Source organism: Apis cerana, linkage group LG2 (assembly GCF_029169275.1).
Source record: "Apis cerana isolate GH-2021 linkage group LG2, AcerK_1.0, whole genome shotgun sequence".
In the NCBI taxonomy this organism is placed as follows: domain Eukaryota; kingdom Metazoa; phylum Arthropoda; class Insecta; order Hymenoptera; family Apidae; genus Apis; species Apis cerana.
Genome location: NC_083853.1, coordinates 4,036,160 through 4,057,519, shown reverse-complemented (window position 1 = coordinate 4,057,519; position 21,360 = coordinate 4,036,160). Strand labels below are relative to the sequence as shown.

The window sequence follows — 21,360 nt, the reverse complement described above, 5'->3', positions numbered from 1 at the left end:
ATAACTGGGTGAGAATTTAAAGTGAAAATATGTTAATTATTCGAAAATAATATGAAGATCGAAACACACGTATTACGAACACACACTGCCAAATACAAGACGATCGCCATATTGAAACAGTTATATATTATACGCAATATTTCGAACTAGATTACAATCAGAGAACACGAATTCTAAAAGTCGATAATCACAATAATTATTATTAATAACAACGAATCTCACAGCAAGATTTCTACAGCTGAATGAGAATTTAAAGCGGAAATATGTTAATTATTAGAAAATAATGTAAAAATCGAGACACACGTATTACGACACACAATGCCTGGCAGAAGACGATCGCCATATTGAAATACACACACACACACATATATATATTATACGCATACTTCGAACTAGATTACGAACGGAGAATACGAATTCTAAATCTAATCGATTATCACAAAAATACACATATATTATTAACAACAACGTATCCCAAAGCAAGATTCCTATAGCCGAATGAGAATTTAAAATGAAAATATGTTAATTATTAGAAAATAATTTAAAAATCAAGACACACGTATTACGACACACAATGCTTGGAAGAAGACGATCGCCATATTGAAAAACACACCCATATTAAATATATATATATATATATATATATTATACGCATACTTCGAACTATATTACGAACGGAGAACACGAATTCTAAAAGTCTAATCGATTATCACAATAATTATTATTAATAACGACGAATCCCAAAGCAAGATTTCTACAGCTGAATGAGAATTTAAAGCGGAAATATCTTAATTATTAGAAAATAATTTAAAGATTGAGACACACGTTTTACGACACACAATGCCTGGCAGGAGACGATCGCCATATTGAAACACACACACGTGTATATATATATATATATATACATATATATATTATATATATATATATATATATATATATATATATATATATACATATATATATTATACGCAAACTTCGAACTAGATTACGAACGGAGAACACGAATTCTGAAAGTCTAATCGATTATCACAAAAATACATATATATTATTAACAACAACGTATTCCAAAGCAAGATTCCTATAGCCGAATGAGAATTTAAAATGGAAATATATTAATTACTAGAAAATAACGTGAAGACGGAGCACACGCATTACAATATACACTACCAAATAGAGGACGATCGCCATATTGAAACACTTACCATATATATTATACGCAATATTTCGAACTAAATTACGAACAAAGAATTCTACGAATTCTAAAAGTCTAATCGATTATCACAAAAATACACATATATTATTAACAACAACGTATCCCAAAGCAAGATTCCTATAGCCGAATGAGAATTTAAAATGAAAATATGTTAATTATTAGAAAATAATATAAAGATCGAGACACACGTATTACAACACACAATGCCTGGCACAAGACGATCGCCATATTGAAAAATTTATCCATATATTATACGTAATATTTCGAATTAATAAGATTACGAACGGAAAATACGAATTCTAAAATGAAATTTTAGTTATTAGAAGAATACATATTTACTATTATTAACAACGTATCCAAAAGCAAGATTCCTATAGCTGAATGAGAATTTAAAATGGAAATATGTTAATTACTAGAAAATAATGTGAAGACGGAGACACAGATATTATGAAAACATCAAGTGAGACAAAGAACGATTGCCATATTTAATAATAAATATATATATATATATATATATATATATATATATATATATATATATATTAATATATATAAAAATATATATATATTAATATATAAAAATAATATAAAATAAATATATATTAATATATATATAAAATATCAATATATTAATACATACATATATATTATATACGTGTATATATATTAATTTTTCAATATGGCGATCGTCCTTTGTCACGTTTAATGTGTATAGTACATGTGTCTCTATTTTTATATTTTTTTCTAAAATTAATATATTTCGATTAAAAATTTTATAATCGAATAAAATCAAATATAATCGAATAAGAATTTTACATTCTTATTCAGCTATAGAAATCTTGCTTTCGGATACGTTGTTATTAATAGTGAGTGTGTATTCTTGTGATAATCAACTAAAATTTCATTTTAGAATTCGTATTCTCTGTTCGTAATTTAGTTTTATTACGTATAATATATGTATACATGTTCAATATGGCTATCGTTTTCTGTGAAGCGTAGTTCGTAATAAGTGTATCTCAGACTTTATATTATTTTCTAATAATTAACATATTTCGATTTTAAATTATTACTTGAATATAGAAATCTGATTTATGATACGTTACTATTAATATTATTTGTATATTTTTGTGTATTTTTGTGATGTTCAAGTTGAATTTCATTTTAGAATTTATATTTTTTATCCGTAATGCAGTTCGAAATATTAGGTATGATATATGTATAAATTTTTCAATATGGCGATCGTCTTCTGTTAGGCATTGTGTGTTAGTATTATGTGTGTCTCGATCTTTATATTATTTTGCAATAATTAACATATTTCCACTTTAAATTCTCATTCAGCTATAGGAATCTTGCTTTGCGATACGTTGTTATTAATAATAAATATATATTCTTGTGATAGTCAACTAGAATTTCGTTTTAAAATTCGTATTCTCCGTTCGTAAACTAGTTCGAAATATTGCGTAATATATATATATATATATGTGTTCCAATATGGCGATCTTCTTCTGTTAGGCATTGTGTGTTTGTATTACGTGTGTCTCGATATTTATATTATTTTCTAATAATTAACATATTTCCACTTTAAATTCTCATTCAGCTATAGAAATCTTGCTTTCGGATACGTTGTTATTAATAGTGAGTGTGTATTCTTGTGATAATCAACTAAAATTTCATTTTAGAATTCGTATTCTCTGTTCGTAATTTAGTTTTATTACGTATAATATATGTATACATGTTCAATATGGCTATCGTTTTCTGTGAAGCGTAGTTCGTAATAAGTGTATCTCAGACTTTATATTATTTTCTAATAATTAACATATTTCGATTTTAAATTATTACTTGAATATAGAAATCTGATTTATGATACGTTACTATTAATATTATTTGTATATTTTTGTGTATTTTTGTGATGTTCAAGTTGAATTTCATTTTAGAATTTATATTTTTATCCGTAATGCAGTTCGAAATATTAGGTATGATATATGTATAAATTTTTCAATATGGCGATCGTCTTCTGTTAGGCATTGTGTGTTAGTATTATGTGTGTCTCGATCTTTATATTATTTTGCAATAATTAACATATTTCCACTTTAAATTCTCATTCAGCTATAGGAATCTTGCTTTGCGATACGTTGTTATTAATAATAAATATATATTCTTGTGATAGTCAACTAGAATTTCGTTTTAAAATTCGTATTCTCCGTTCGTAAACTAGTTCGAAGTTTGCGTATAATATATATATGTATATATGTGTTCCAATATGGCGATCTTCTTCTGTTAGGCATTGTGTGTTTGTATTACGTGTGTCTCGATATTTATATTATTTTCTAATAATTAACATATTTCCACTTTAAATTCTCATTCAGCTATAGAAATCTTGCTTTCGGATACGTTGTTATTAATAGTAAGTGTGTATTCTTGTGATAATCAATTAAAATTTCATTTTAGAATTCGTATTCTCCATTTGTAATCTAGTTCGAAGTATTGCATATAATATAAATATGTGTGTTTCAATATGGCAATAGTTTTCTATTTTGCAGTACATGTTCGTAATGTGTGTGTCTCGATCTTTACATTATTTTCTAATAATTAGCATATTTCCATTTTAGATTCTCATTCAGTTATACGAATTTTGCTTTGGGATTCGTTGTTATTAATAATAATTCTTGTGATAATCGATTTGACTTTTAGAATTCGTATTCTCCGTTCGTAATCTAGTTCGAAATATTGCGTATAATATATATATATGTGTGTTTCAATATGGCGATCGTCTTCTGTTAGGATTTGTGTGTTTGTATTACGTATGCTCGATATTTATTATTTTCTAATAATTAACATATTTCCACTTTAAATTCTTATTCAGTTATAGGAATCTTGCTTTGAGATACGTGGTTTTTAATAATAAGTGTATATTCTTGTGATAATCAATTAAAATTTCATTTTAGAATTCGTGTTCTCCGTTCGTAATATAGTTCGAAATATTGCGTATAATATATAACTGTTCAATATGGCGATCGTCTTGTATTTGGCAGTATGTGTTCGTAATACGTGTGTTTCGATCTTCATATTATTTTCTAATAATTAACATACTTCCACTTTAAATTCTCACTCAGCTATAGGAATCTTGCTTTGGGATACATTGTTATTAATAATATATGTATTTTTGTTATAATCGATTAGACTTTTAGAATTCTCCGTTCGTAATCTAGTTCGAAGTTGCGTGTATATATATATATATATATATATATATATGCATGTGTGTATGTTTCAATATGGCGATCGTCTTCTGCCAGGCATTGTGTGTCGTAATACGTGTGTCTCGATTTTTACATTATTTTCTAATAATTAACATATTTAAATTTAAATTCTCATTCAGCTGTAGAAATCTTGCTTTGGGATTCGTTGTTATTAATAATAATTATTGTGATAATCGATTACACTTTTAGAATTCGTGTTCTCCGTTCGTAATATAGTTCGAAATATTGCGTATAATATATAACTGTTTCAATATGGCGATCGTCTTGTATTTGGCAGTGTGTGTTCGTAATACGTGTGTCTCGATCTTTAAATTATTTTCTAATAATTAAGATATTTTCGTTTTAAATTCTCATTCAGCTGTAGAAATCTTGCTTTGGGATATGTTGTTATTAATAATAAGTATATATTCTTGTGATAATCAACTAGAATTTCGAATTAGAATTAATTTTTGAAATAAGTGATTGAATCATATTTTCGCGGATAATAATCTTTTCAATATGGCGATCGTCTTCTGTTAGGCATTGTGTATTCGTATGTGTATGTTTCGATCTTTACATTATTTTCTAATAATTATCATATTTCCACTTTAGATTCTCGTTCAGTTATAGGAATCTTGTTTTGGAATACATTGTTATTAATAATAAATGTGTATTCTTGTAATGATCAACTAGAATTTTATTCTAGAATTCGTATCCTCCGTTCATGATCTAGTTCGAAATATTAAGTATAATATATGTATAAATTTTTCAATATGGTAGTTGTGTTGAGCATTGCGTTATTATAGTATTGATAATGTGAATTTTGCTGTTAATTTTTAATAAATTATACATTTTGACGCCTAATTCTATTTAAATATAGAATTCCTGTTTTGCGATAGATTCCTCTTAATAATAAATGTGATTCCTTTTAATAAATTTTTTAAATTTCATTTCTGATTTTAATTTTTTGAAGTCTATTTCGTAGTATTATGATCTGAATTGTTTCGCGCGTAATTTTTCAATATGGCGGATGTCTCGTTAAGCATTATGTGTCATTACATGTGTAACTTAATTCTTATGTAAAATTTTAATAATTAACATATTTTAAATTTATGTTTTGCGTCTTGTATACATATTTTGTATTTCCTTATTTGTGATATGTTTTTATTAGTGATAATTGTTTATTCTTATTTTAAAGAATTTAAAATTCATTTTAGAGTTTAATTGTTCGGAATTTAATTCGAAGTATTACGTATTTTATAGTGTATTTTCGCGCGTAATAAATTTTCAATATGGCGATTGTCTCTTGTCAATTGTTGTGTGTTTGTGATTCTTGTATTTCAATTTTTATATTATTTTCTAATGATTAGCATATTTTGATTTTTAATTCTTATTTAGATTTGAAAGTACTTTTATTCGATATATTATTATTGATAATAATTGCACATGTTTACGATAATTGTGACAAATAAATAATGTTCTGTGTGATCAATGTGATATTTTGCTACAAGAAATTATAAAAAAAGTTAAAAAATTAGGTTTGTGTAGGTTATTTATTAATATTTTAAATATTATTTTTGCAATTATATTTTTTTTTGCGTTTTGATTATACTTAGAAGAATTTTACAATTCAATTTTACAAATTTTACAAATTTCTCGTAATCTGATATGAAATGTTTCGTTTTGGGAATTAGATAAATGTAACTTTTGTTTAATCTTGTTTGTTATGTAGAGGTTGCAGTGGTCCAGCAGCGGGGCGCATCGCGAACTTTGTTATCTGAAAGGACGTAGTGAGGACGAGTGTCAAAATTATGTACGAGTATTTGGCAGACAAGGACCTGATCAATTTCTTGTTTGTGGAACGAATGCATACAAACCAGCATGCAGACAATTCACTATTAAGGTAAGTATTATATTTTTTTATCTGGCGATAATGTAATGTTTTTAGATATGTAGTTTATTATTTTAAATCGCCAAATACCAATCATTTGAATATTCGATTATCATAGTTCATTACGTACACATTGATTGGTAAAAAGACATTCATAAATTTCTATATTTTGCTGGATTTTGCTATATTTTTCCTTATTCACCCTATTTTTTGAATAACATTTAAATGTATAAAATAATTATTTAAAAATTAGAAATCAAATAAGAAATAATATTTAATGTTTGATTAAGCAATATATTTATAATAAAGTAAACACAGTAACTTATCTTTTAATATTGGAAAGTATTTTCATTATTAGTAAAAAAATCTATTTCATATTAATTCATAAATTATATATTAATTATATTATATAAATTATAATATATAATATATATATTATATATATTATCATATATAAACATTTAATATTTTAATATTATTAATAGGAATTGAATATTTAGAATTATAAAATTACTTAGATTAAGTTTTTTGAATTGAAGGATATTTTTAATACAAATGATGTTATTATTTATTTTTTAGCACTTAATTAAAAGATATATTTTATTTTAATGATTAATTAAACGTAATATTTATATTTTAGCATTGTTGAAATATTGATTCAATTACTTGAACCATTAATAATTAAATATTTTTGTGAAACGAATATGTGTATAAAATATATGTATTTATATATAAAATATGTGTATCGTTAATAAATTAATCTCTTACAAGAAATATCGCATATCTTAATAAATTAGAATCTTAATTTTTTTACATTTAGTAATAATTATTTCAATAAAAATTTTTATTCTTTTTTATCATAATATTTATTAATCATAATAGATACATGATTCAATATTTCAATAATTATGCTCATAAAACATAAAATTCAAAAATACTATGGTACTTGAATATTCAAATAATTAGTTCGTTTGTTTATAAAGAAACAAAAATTTTTTTTCTTAAAGAATATATAAATGTAATCAGATATGGGCATAGTATTATTTAATGAATGACAATTTAATGAATAACAATTTAAAAATTTTAATTATCAATTCAGATGTGATTAATCGATTTGATAATTATTTATATAATTTTTTAATTTAAATACTTGAACATTATTTTAATATTGAACTCACAAGCACGATAACGTCAATTATAAGTAATATTCATTAAAATATTGTTCATTTAATGTTAATTATATTATCGATTATAATATAGTTTGTTATAATGAGTTGATTATTAAATCAACATCTATTAAAATTCTTACAAATATGTATAATAAATGATGATAATAATGAACGATAATATGATTGAAACAATTATTTATATGTAAATATATTGATCTAAATAATGTCCAATTCTATGATCAATTATATTACATATACAACAGATATAAAAAATATTTACACATATCTTTATTTTCCAATAAAAAGTTCGTTTTTATTTTCATCTAATTTTTATAACGAAAATATTGTGTCATATGAAAATATTATTAAATAATATAATATATTTGAATCTAATTAATTAAAAATATAATAGATACAATGGTAAATTTTGGCAAAAATTTTGTTTGGTATTGGTCTATAGCTATTGTAGATATATATGAAATATTGAATAATTTAAAAACTGATTATCTTCAAAAAGTAGATTCATTTATCACACATTCCTCAAATTTAATAATGAATAAAGAACTCGAGAGAATTATAGAGAAATTTAAATAATCATTAGGATTAATAATTATAATATATTTTCATCTCAAGTTGCAAAGTCAAATATCTATAATTTCATAATATCAAATTATTTTACAAATTACATTATATTTTCTTTTTGCACTTTAAATTTCTAAAGCAAAATCAAATAATAAATCTATCCATTTTGTTTCTTGAATTTTCCATCGGTAGATTTTTATTAATTATTTATTAACAAGCTTTGTTTTTAATATTTTTTTAAATAAACTACTCGTTTATATGAAAGATTAATAACAATCCGTTATTATATTTTAATCAATGTACTCTATTTATTTTTTCTAATTAATTTGTGACGCTTATAATTCACACAAAATAAAATTTGATTATCTAAATGCCTTTGTCGAATATATACGCATCAATAAAACAATGAATCACGATAATTTGATTTTGATTTTGCTTTGTTTATTTATTTAATAACTGAAAAGAGGAAAAGAGATACGCAAAAAGAAAAAGGATTTTAACAGTATGGCTCTAAAATCAGAAAGGAAAATTAAAAGGTAAATAAGATTAGAAACGTAGAATTTGCGGATAATTTATTGCTGGATGTTAAATATTGGCGCAACAAACAGAACATGTAACATGATTATGCAATGAGAGTAATAAGAGAGAACGATAGGGGAACTATAATCAGATTCTCGTCAGTGTAATGACGGTGCAAAGTATTTTATCGTATTTTCTAACCAAACAAATCAAATTGTAGAAAATAATTCAACATTTTTATCATTTCAAAAATTAAAAAATATTCAGAAATTTCTTGGAAAAAGGATTTATAAAATAAAATTTAAATTGAACGATTTATATTGGAGTTTTAGTTTTATGTTTCTATTATATTTTGAAGATAATAAAAAAAAAGATGATATGATAATGATCATAGAAAAATTATTATTTTATTAGATCTTATCTTGTTTATAAATTTTGTTTTTTATTATGTTATTTTCATGTTTGTATTATATTGTTATCGATATAGATATTCTTGCAATATTTCTTAATATCTTTCGAATAAAAATTATTTAAATTCGGAGTATTTCGAAACTTATTCTTATAAATAAAAATCTATTGAATTTATTCTTTCTTATTTTTTATATTTTTATTTTTTCGTATCATAGTAATTCTATGAAAGAAAACAAATTTTTTAAATTTTATATTTATATTTAGTAACCAAATAGAATTTTTTTATTACTTTTCACAAATTCTAAAATATTTTCTTTTTCTTGAATACTCTGTACGTTAGATATAGATACAGTTAATTAAAATTGATTAGGCGTTACTAACCTTTTTTCCCTAGGAAACTCTTGATTGAAATATATTGCTGTGTAGTTTTTTTTTCTTTTTTCTTCTTCTTCTTCTTTTTTACGAAAAAAATTTCGTTGTGAAGTTTTGATGTTAATCGTGGTAACGTGTTGAAGTTCAGGTGAATAAATCGATCTAGTTCTGATTAGAAAAAGAAAGAAATTTTATCCGGTTGTTGACTCGGGAAAATACGGGCAATAGAGGCAGGAGCTTTTATGAGGTCTTTTACGAGGTTAGAATAGACTGAAGTTCTTTTCAACTTTTTACTTTATCACAGGCCACTGCTAATATCACATAATAACTCGTAAAACACGGTTAATACTGTATCTATCTGTAATAGTTTACTCGTGGAAGCTAGCGTACTTTGTTCCCTTTCACGTTTCCCTTTCTCCCTTTTTTTCTTTTGCAACAACGATTTTTCATAGCAGCGTAATAACGTATTTTTCTAAATTTTTCTTTCTTTTAACGTTTAACGAGTATTTATAATATAATTACGCAACGTCGTTCCTTAATTTGTAAATAACTCAAATTAATATCTTGAAAGTCTTTTATCTTTTTTACTTTATATTTTGAAAAAGAAAAGAAAGAATAGAGTGAAATTAAATGAAAGTAAAATTTTTTAAAATTTATAAAATTTTTAATCATTCCAAGGTAGATGTGGAAACTGTAAAAAATTATGTAATTTTCGTCGCAATTTTTTGAAGAATTTTATCTCAAAAAGTAAGAATTTTAATTCTCACAAATTACATAAAAGTAATACATTTCCAACGAAATCTGATATTTTATAAAATCTACATAAAATTTCCAAGCTTGATATAAATAAACATTTCGGTAATTATATTTGGGAATTTAATATATTTCTCGAGAACATCAGTCAATTAAATGTTTGCTAACATTGTTCTTCATGATACATTGTATTAATTCTCATGGTCATTAACTCGGTATATTCACCATATTAAAGACTTGAATTTCATATCAATTCTGATATTGTTTTCTTTTCAATGATGAAATGAATAATTTTCAGATCAATTTGGGTGATTTTTATGAAAAACATCATAAGTTGTACATTTCGTATCTTTATAATTTATTGTTATGTATCACAAAAGGTTGCTCGTTATATGGATAATAGGATAGTTGGATATTGTTTTCATCAGTTAGAATTAATATTTATGATATTTCATTTTAAAGAATATCTATATCGATATTAAATTTCCATTTAATTTATCATAATACCTTAACATTTATTGCATTAAATTTTCGTTGTAATGTAAATTATTGAAATTCAGGATGAAGAAATATGAATTTGATTTTTTTTTTATTTCTACAATAACCATTTTATTTATTTTCATATTAATTTATAAGAAGAGATATAGAAATGAAATTTTTTTCTTTCATGCATATCAATGTTGTGAGTGATTTATCCTGTACGTTATTTTCATTAAATTCTTAAATGACGAAATGATAGATAAATTTTATTATGCAATAAAGAAAAAAATTGCAATTAAGAAATAAAGAAGAATTTTCTTTGCTTTCAATAGAATATTATTTGTCTCTGCAATAGGTACACATATTTCTAAAATTCATTTAGGTAGTAAAGTAAAAAAAGTGCAATTATTTTAATTGTTTTTCAGAATTACAATCGCACAATGAATAGTACTGATAACTATTAAATTCACTTACTTTTTTAATTCAATATATGGAAACAATTAATCCAGCTTGCATATATAGTGCCACGTTTATGTTGTTTCTAACTGACTTAATTATTAGTCAAGCATACGACATTCCACAGTACAACTCCATTAAAAAAATTACATTTTAAATCCACTTAATTGCACTCTAAATCTCTATTCACAGAATTAGCTCTTAAAAATTTTTTTTATTTCATACCACATACAAATTAATTACTAGAATTCTATAAATATATCTAAAAACATATTAGTTTAACTTAAACTTAATAAAATTTTTCTTCTCGTGTTTGTTTGCAAAAATAAAATAAAAATAAAATATTGAAAAATTAGGAAATAATAGGATTCACGTATACAAATATTTTAAGCGCATCTACGAATCTTTCATAGCATTTTAACAACATATTGAAAATCATATAGTACGAAATAGCAGTATCGTTCAAAGACGCGAAGAACAAACGATCGTGCAATCATCTTGGTTGAGGAAGCAAAACCGACACCGATTCGAATCCTCATTTCCCCATATTCGTATTAGTTTCCTTTCCACTTTCCGGCTTTTAATCAAATTTATTGGAACGCAAGCGTTGCGCTTTAATATCATTTGTTGCGTCGAATTTTCGCTCCGAGGCATCCCGGATATCCGCTATAAGACCAAAGAAGTTTTAACAGGAAGGGAGGGGGGTGGCTATAAGATTTTCAAAAGGACTTTTGAAACGCTCTGGTTCTCCTTTGAAGAAGCTGTCTGTAGGAAAAAGAGGAGAGGAAGCTTTCGAAAAAGCACGCTTCAGCTTGTAATACACCTTTTCCTCTCGCGTTTACAGCCGGCGAATCGCGTTCCTCCCCTTTCTTTCACCCTCGTGTCTCTTTGTGCCGGCAGTTTCGCGGGTTGTACACAACCTCGTCGCTCGAAGGCACTATTTTTAATCAGGGATAAAGAAAAAAAAAAGAAAGAAAGAAAGAAAAAAAAAAGGAAAATAAAAAGAGAAATTAACGCCGATTTCGCCGATGGGGGAGTAACGACTTGTGGCGAATCTGCAACCTGCATCTCTTCCTTTCAAGTCTGTCAATCGTATCTGAGCGGGATCTGTTAAATTCCGGCTCTCGTGGACACTTTGTGAACGGGCAAAGCATGTGATAAGGAAAAAGAGGATCTTAAGGTTTATTGCAGTTGTAAAAGTGCAATAGGTTTTTCTTTTTCTTTTTCTTTTTTTTTTTTTTTGTTTCTCACCGTCGGTCGCAATTTGTTGGTTTCCAGGATGAATCGCAGGGGCTTTATTGGTCCTCGTTTTCGATACTCGAGGAGTTTATCGCGAATAAAGCGGAAGTGGTGTTATAAAATATTGCGTGCCTTTTATTACGATTATTATTATGCTCGTAAAAGTTTATTCCAAGAATGTCGTATAATTTAGATAATTTTGATTAGGAAAGTGATATATCGAAATAGATGTGAAATATTATCTTTTCGATTCCATGTTATTTAAACTTTTCTTTATTTAAATATAACAACGTTAGAATGGGGAAAACGTTATAGTTGTTTCATCAATTAAAAGTATTAGAAATAGACTGCGGATGTTTGTGTATTTGCGAAAAATTTAATAGACATTTCAGTAATCTTTCTTATCAACGATACATTATCCAGTTAATCAAAAAAAAATCACAATTACATTCGCAAAAATATTTTTCAAATTTTTAAAAATCACATTTTTGACCAATACTCTTCTTTTGTTTACTATCAAAACTAACAACACATTTCCCTCCCCGATCAATTTCAAATTTTCTCATCAGTTTCGTATCAATCCGTATTCAATTTCCAAAGATTTAACAGCGCCCGAAAAGATCTCTCTCGAAAAAAAAGGAGGATCGAAAATTTATCACCAGATATTGCCAATATATCTCGACCCGCTTCGTATTTCGTCGCTCGCCCGTTTTCATCGACTGCTGCTAGCGGTATAAATCCCTTGTAAACTTTGCTGCGAATAAATCGCAACGTTAAGATAACTTCTTTATGCGATCGCTTGACAACGGCCAAGGCCTTTGCGCTGAAACGGTGGAGGAAGCGAAGAGGAGAGGGGATAGGTAGGGCGTCGTGGCGCCCAGCGTCTTAATAATGGCACGTCGTGGAAACGCGGCGTCATGCCGGCAGGGGTGGAGAGAGAAGGGGTGGTGTGCAAAAGGAGAAGACGAAAAGTGGCATGAACTCGTGATTTATCTGCTCGCATATCCCTCTCTCTTTCTTCTCGTGATCTCGAGCAAATAGCACCGGTGTCTCCTTACTCACCTTTTCACTGTGTCGGAGAAAATGCGCACACTCGTGCGTGTACACTCCCTTTCGCAAGTATTTCGAGACGCTTGTAGCAAGATAAAGTAGTCTTGATAAATTATTAGTTTTTTTTTTTTCTATGAAGACATAAAAGAGCACTTGAATAATTAAAAACTTCAGGCAAAATTTATGCGTTAAAATCGCGTGGTTTTTTCGGGAATAATTCTTTTTAAATAAAGGGAGAGGAGAATTTCATTCGATGTTACGAAATGAAGATAAATATGCATTATTGAAATATATATTTCATTTTTAATAAGATCCTATAGATTTCTTATTAGTAATATCAAAATTTAAAATAGATTAAATAATTATATCTTATATGAAAAAATTTCATATGAGATACACTTGTGAACGAGATTGTACACGTTGGAGGGTTAAGACTTAGCCAAGTGACATTTTAAAGGGAATGGAGATAAGGGAACGTGCATACGTGGTTTCGAGCTATTACAACGAGCTATAATTTTGCGAATAAAGGCCCCGTGGATAAAGATATTTAACTCGATTATTTTTCTTGCTTAAAGTAGGCCAATTTGCCGTGTCGAACGTAGAAAATACGACGTGATTTCATTCAACGGAACGTTATTATCGTAAATATTATTTTCGTGGCCGGGTATTTACGTTTCATTGGCCGATGACAACAACGACAAGTGCAAGGGGCCAATATATAAAGGTGGTTGGTAGCGGAACGTAATTGCGGTAACGTAGGCAATCGACATTTTAAAGAATAACGAGATAAGGTGAGAAAGAGAGAGAGAGAGAGAGAGAGAAAGAGGGTGTATGTGTGTTACGTGTTACGATGCATGCTTTGCACCTATTACACCGGATTATAGCTTCGTGAAAGAAAGGGTGAGCGGATAAATGTATTTACGGCAATTTTTCCATTATGGAGGACGAAAACTGGTGAAATGGACGCGAATTCCTTTGCCTCTCTCTATTTTATATCGAACAATCCTGCAAAAATAACGGACTTGGAATTATTAATTTTATGATCGTGTTTAATGAATTTAAATTTTACTTTTACACCTATAGATGATGGAAATAATGGGGGATGATAGAAATTACTGGTCGGACTACTGATTTGAAAAGTAAGTCTGAACGAAGTAAGTTCGAACAATGCTCATTGTAAGAAGTCAATAACAAAGAATCCAACTCTATTGACTATTGTCTCAAGGATCGAACCATCTGTGTCTTTGTAAAATCTTGAAATTCACTTGGAGAGTTATCGTACTAACGTATTTTCTCATTTTCTTATTGAAATATCATCAATTCCTTCATTCCTTCTAAACAAATCCTTTCCCCCTAAACGTTCATTCCACATTTACATACTACAAACTTGTCTACTCTCGTTCAAAAATCGATTAAATTACGCAATATAACTATATTCGAAACCGTACGACCAACCCAAAGCATCTCTCCACTCTCATTCACGAACGCGTCACACTCGACGAGAGACATAGTGGCCGCCAGTAAAGTTGGCTCAATGACAGGCGGAAAGTAAAGGGTGTCGATCGCAGGGTGTGCAGGCTATCGTGTTGCGCAATTACCAGTTGGAAGGCAAAGTTGCCGGCGGCGGGGTCGCGCGTGAACCGATATCCGCGAGAGTAGGAATGGACCGATCGAAGGGGTACACGCCACAGAATGAAACGTCTCGTTCTCACGTGAGCACGTCAAAGTGTCACGTATCGGTCGTTCGCTCGAATGTCTTGGGGAACTGTTGGTGTAATCAATCGAGGAGGCGAGCCTCCCCTCCCCCTCCGTGACGCTCACCGTTATCGAGCACGCGGGTGTCCCCTTTCGTCGCCATCGATATCCTATCATCCCGCGGCAAGATCCATCTTGCTCACGCACGGGATTCCACGGCCCTCTTATCGGAAGAAAACTCGAGTGCTTCGCTCTGCAGGGAATTCGATACTGTCCGCCACCAAACTCTGCCAATTTTATCATCCCCCGTCGTCGGGGTGTTGGCCGAGAGAAAGGAAGAGAGGAACGAGGCGAAGGAATCGGAAATCGAGCTTGGGGGATTTCGTATAAATCGATTAATTAAGTCAATACGGACCGGGATAATGGAAGAATCGGGGATGGAGGAGGAAAGGGAAGGAAGGAAGGAGTGGTGTGGAACGGTAAAGAAATTATTAAATGAGGGAGCGATTGAAAAAAAGTTGGCGGGGTAAAAGTGGAATTATATTCCGGGATAATATTCGTGGATGATGATTCCCTCGCGAGCGGGATTCAAAAATTTAGATGGAGTTTAATCTGATCGGATCCTCGGCGAGGAGGGAGCGGGAGGCTCGCGCTTTTAACTTGGACATCATTGTGAAACGAGTTTCCAGAGTTTCTTTTTCACGATAGATGGTATCTAGGGGGAGGAGAGTTTGATTTAAACGTTCCTCCGATGCATAGATAGTAAATTAATTGAGTGGAAGAAGTATTGGAGATTTCGTAGACGTTCCAGGTAAAAATTTAAATTGTCGTTTCTTTTTGAGGGAGGGAGAGTTTTTTTCAGAGTTTCTTTCTCTTGTCGTGGATGTTATCTATTAGCGCCAAGTTTGATTTCAACATTTTTTTTAATGCATGGATAGATAAATTAATTGAGTGGAAGGAAAATTGTTGAAACGTTTAAAGAATGATGAATTTTTTTCCTTTTTATCATCTTGTAAAGTATGATGATTTATTCAATTTCTTTCAAAATTATCGAATACTCATTGAGTTTTCTAACGTCGCAATTTTATTTATATATCTAATTTTCATAAAAAATTATACAAATATTCTGATTAATCATGAAAACTTATAACAAGAGGTTCTAATATTTTTATAGTAAATTTCTTCTTTCTCGTCAATATCAATCGATAATAATTTACATAAAATTCTTTAACTGATTATTCAAATTTTTGTTTTGTTTATCAACAGTATTCTTCCCTTTCTTTTGTTACGGAACATCAGGCACTGATCCGAGCTGTCGTTTGATGCTTTATCGAAGTCTAATTCTCACGTACAGCCAAAAGAAAATTCGAGTGGCCAGGTTTATTCGGGTCACGTGGCCTGATATAGCCTCTGAATGCGAGCCCACACCATTGGTCCATCTTCTTTCTCCTCCAAACCCCTTTCTTCCACCCCCTTCTCTCTTTTCTTTCATCGTTTTCGAAGGGTCCTTTTGCTAGAGAAGGTCGACTCCTCCCGGAACACGTTTCTCCTTCAACTTTTGGGTTACTTCCTTCCTTCGTCGACCACTCTAGAGATCGTCCCTTCCTACCTGCTTGGCTCCCCTTTTTCGAAATTCACCTCTCGTCCGAACACGAGCCCTTCGCGTTCCTTTAACTCCCAAATCATTCTTATGGAAATTACTTAACCCTTTACACTTAACTGTGTTACGTTACGAGAAAGAGAAACAGAATTTGCGTGGACAAAAATATTATTTTATTAAATTAAATTTATTAATTTATCAGGGAGGAGAAATTAAATGTATTTTATTTTCCTTTGATGGAGAATTATATATTTCTTTAAAAATATTTAATTATGTGAATTGTTGTCATAAACGTTTAAGAATTTTTTTTTTATAAGTTCATTCATAGAAATATACACCGATAATTAGCATTTTAATTCAAATTGCACAAAAGAATATGATAATTAAATTCGGTTAAAGCTTCGTTTTTTATTTCAAATTTTTAAAAATAAGTGATCAATTTTTTCGTCCGGTGTTACATATAAAATTTTACAAAAATTAACTTCGACTCAAGTTCAATTTATTTCAATTTTTGTCACTTTGTACATTTATCCATTTCCTTCTTTTCGATCTTTGAGATCTTCTCGTTATATTCTTCATATTTGTTCCATTTCCGGAACTAATTCATTGTTCCTTATCTGCGAATAGAACTTCGTCATAGACGTTCATTTTATATATAATAATATTTTGCATGTTCATACACGGATATTTTAAATCACATGCGCGATCCATTTCCACGGATATCGTTTAACTTCATTCTCCATCGTTTCTTCTTCTCACCTCCCTTCCGGCTCGAAGCCGGTTCTTAGCATCGTTTTCAACCTGCGCCTTTTCACATTTCTCTCCTCCTTGACTCGCCTTGAAATCTCATCATGATCCGAGATTTCAGTTCAAGATTTTTCTCTCGATCGAACACTGTGTGTGCAAGTTAATAATAACATCTAACGATCGTTAACGTTTCTTCCAAAGAATTTCCTTCGATCGTTTCTTTGAACGAAATTCTCGATTAATTTTTACGTCCCAATCTTTCTTTCGTTTAAAAATAATTACAAGTTGATTCAAAGAAATTCTCGATAAGAACTTTTATATTTACTTTTATATTTATCTTTGGAATGGTAAATAAATGTTTTGGAATTATTGTGATTATAACGGGTCAAATTAGGCGAATAGAAAGATTAAAATTTTCTACAAAAAATGATTTTTTACACTTATATTTTTCAATTAAATCAAATATCGCTGCGAATTTTTAGTTCTTATCTAATTCGTAAATATTATATTTTCTAGGAAAAACTAGAAAAGAAAACTAGATTTTAAAAGTACCATCAGCCTTTTGACTCATCACTTTAGCAAATCTATCTAGCTTCGCAGAATTTAATTCAATCCATCTATTAATTCTATTAATTGATCACCAAACATTCTTGTACGCTTCCATATCGTCGATTAAAATACGATCGAAGAGTTTAGAAATTTTCGAATTTCTTCCTCAATCGTTGTTCTTCTTCTCTCGTTTAATTCTCTCAAATCATATTCGAATGCTGCGAATCGAGATCAATCAGAGAGAAATTTTTAAGAGTCTTTTCATTATAACTGAGAATTTCCGCGTTAAAGCGCGATTTCATTAGCCCTTTATTTAATACGCGCCTCCAAACCAACCCCTTAAATTCCTCCCGATTTTTCATATCTCGTCATTTCGTTTCGTTGCATTGTTTCTGCTTTGCCGCGTCGAGCCCTTTCAGGTTAGCCTTTTTCCCTTGTTTACCCGACACTCCTCTTTTATGCGGTTATGAGCTCCAACTTATTTCCCCCTCCTCTCGAACAGAGGCATTCAGAAAACTTTCGATGTCCCTTGTCCGGAATTACAGCTTCATTTCGACTCTTCCTTCGTTTTACATATTTCCTTACCTCTTTTCTACAATTTCTTTCGCCTCGATTCAATATCGTTACGGAATAAGGGGAATTGTTCGGCATGGAGATATTTGGGTGAATCTCGTCCCTTTCGAATTGAACGAACCAACTTGTACACACACACACGAGTATATATATATATATATGTATATAAGTTGTTGCTACTTTATCGTTACGTAGATTTCCACTCTCGACGTTTCCAACTTCTTTTTCCCGTTGCAAACCGTGGTAATTCTTTCTTGGTCCCTTGGCAAACAAGTTTTCATTCACGTATCCTTGTATCTTGTTTCTGTCCGAGTTTTTTCTGGCTAGAACTGGTGAAATTTGTTTTTTTTCTTTTTTTCGGAAGGATTACTTGCAAGAAAGATTTAGGATGGAAAGATTAAATTAAATCTTTGGTGGAATTGTGAGAATAAAAATTAATGTTAAATTTGTTCGAGCGTTTGGGATAAGGTTTTTTGAAACGATAATATTTAATAAAGGCGTATTATCTGTATTAATATCGTATCGAGGTTATATTTATACAATTGTGATATAAATATGATGGCAGCGTATTGATTGTTGGACCATAACAATGAATGGAAATTGTATGTACGTCAAATAGTGAACAAGAACACGACAGGAATATTTGCATAGATACGAATGTCAATCTGTAATTTGTAACTTGTTAATCTCGTATTCAAATCGAAGAAATATACATTAAACACGTATCATGTTTAATTATTAAAAGAAAAGTTGCATGATTTTTTATCATCTTTTTATATTTTATAGATGATCGCGTACTTAAATAATTCAGAATTGCGTTTTATTTTAGAAAAGTTGTTCAAATATCGTTTTAAACTTAATCTATTTATAATATAACGCCTTATATATTTTACCTATAACCTTTCTTTGTGATATTCACAAGCTTACTCTTATTATTATAACCCCTTTACTCCAATTATTTTCCAATATTAATTTTAACTTTCAAGGGACGATCGCAAGATGATACCTTTCTCCCTCCCTCTCTCCCTCAAGTTCGAATACTTCGCTCCTTCGTAAATTTATCATCATAAAATTCCTGCAAAAAATATTTTCAACATCTTCTCATTCCCCCTTAATATCACTACTCTTCACTTAGTGTACTCTTGGTAGAAAAAAGTTCAATTAATCCAATATTTACCAGTGTCATTTTACCGGCGGCTCCCTTTTCACTTTTCTGCATTCGTTATTTCAAATAACGACAAGCACTCGTTTCCGCCAAAGCACTCCGTGCCTTCCCTTTTTCGTCGATTCGTAACTCGACACTGCCAATATTTGACACCGAAACCATCCCTTCGCCCGACCCTTTCGCCCTCGCTCGCCATATCTGATCTCATATTCCCGGGGCAATTGTCAATCAACATCCCCGCCACTCCCCCGTGTATCCTATCCGCAACCAGAACCGTGTAATGAAGTGCTACGGTTGTAATTATCGTGCGAGAGGCTGTTGTTCGCTTTTCTTTCACCTACTCCTCTTCGAATCAATTTTAGTAATAGCCCCTTTCTTTGCCTGTGTTCTGGCAGATAAATGAAAATCGATAATTTTCGTTTATTTATTTACGTATCTTAATTCGGGTTCAATAAGAAGGAAGCAAATGAGAAATCTTTGTTGGATAATGATAGAAGAAAGATATTGTAACTTTTTCTATAAAAATAAATATCTTTGTCAAAGATTGTGTTTAGTTTATTTTTAAAGTAAAATTGGGAATGGGTTAAATTTATAATACGTAGAAACGTATAAATTAAATACACGACAAACGCAACATCTTCATTGTCTCGAGATGAAAAAGATGGTTACATGTAGTGGTTTCTTATTCAAGATGTTCTTGGCATTGTGTTCCTTGATGAGGAACACTGTCATCGTGTTTGCTTAAGACAGTCATTGGATCAGATTAGCATCATGCTAGGGTTAGGTTAAATCTTGTTTTGGTCTAACAATGGATTAATAGGTCACCCTATATAAGTATCCTATTGTTCTCTCCTCCACTGGTATCTTAACTCGATAGATATTGTTTTCACCACGCCATGTAAAATTGCCAATTTTATTAAGTGTACGACATTGGTGGAAGCCTCGTTGAACGCCTTTGAGAAAATAGAAAGCCGTCGAGCCCCTCGTAATGAGACACTGATATCGCGTTTTAATAAGGAGAGAATTAAAGCGTGACGTATAAATTGCGTCTATACATCGATAATTCTCCGAGATATCTGTGAGAATTGTCTTTTTATTTTAACAGCGGAAGAATTAAAAATTATTTCGATGAAATTTCAGTTTGTATCGTTACAAAATTAATTTAAATTAAATATCAAACATGTCGGATAAGCAAAAACGATGCACCGTGAATTCGATGATCCAAGAATAATTGGCGATATATAAAAATGTCATCATAATTTGAAAAGCAATTTAACGACTCTTTTTCCACAGCGATAAAACTGTCGATGTTATTATTTGTTACTTAACCGGCTACTTGATTGTTGCGGCCATTAACAGGTATCGTACAGTTTAAGGTGGTTCCGAACCATTACCAGCAACACACGGATATTCCCAAACGACCACCTATTCAAATACTAACCGTGACCAACGTAGCTTTATAATAGTGCGAATGCATTTCAAGGTAAAACTCTGTGGAATTGCTCTCGAGAGTATTTTTCGTGCGTGGACGTTTACTTTCACTCTCGAAACAATATCCGAAAAACAAACTATCGGGAATAAAACTCTCGTTTTATATTACGAGAGGAAAGGAATCACGAGTTATATTCGTAGACGAGGGAAAAAGGAGCAAGTCGCA

The 21,360-nt window shown here is 29.9% G+C and overlaps 1 protein-coding gene across 6 annotated transcripts in view; it reads left to right on the top strand.

Moving 5' to 3' along the window:
* Window positions 1-21,360, top strand: part of LOC107997499 (semaphorin-1A) — a 396,921-nt gene that overhangs the window by 209,984 nt on the left and 165,577 nt on the right. For all 6 annotated transcript variants that reach the window (XM_062071778.1, XM_062071777.1, XM_017056130.3 and 3 more), the window contains one exon: window positions 6,185-6,355. In XM_062071778.1, the coding sequence (XP_061927762.1) occupies window positions 6,185-6,355 (171 nt within the window). The remainder of the gene's footprint in view (window positions 1-6,184; window positions 6,356-21,360) is intronic.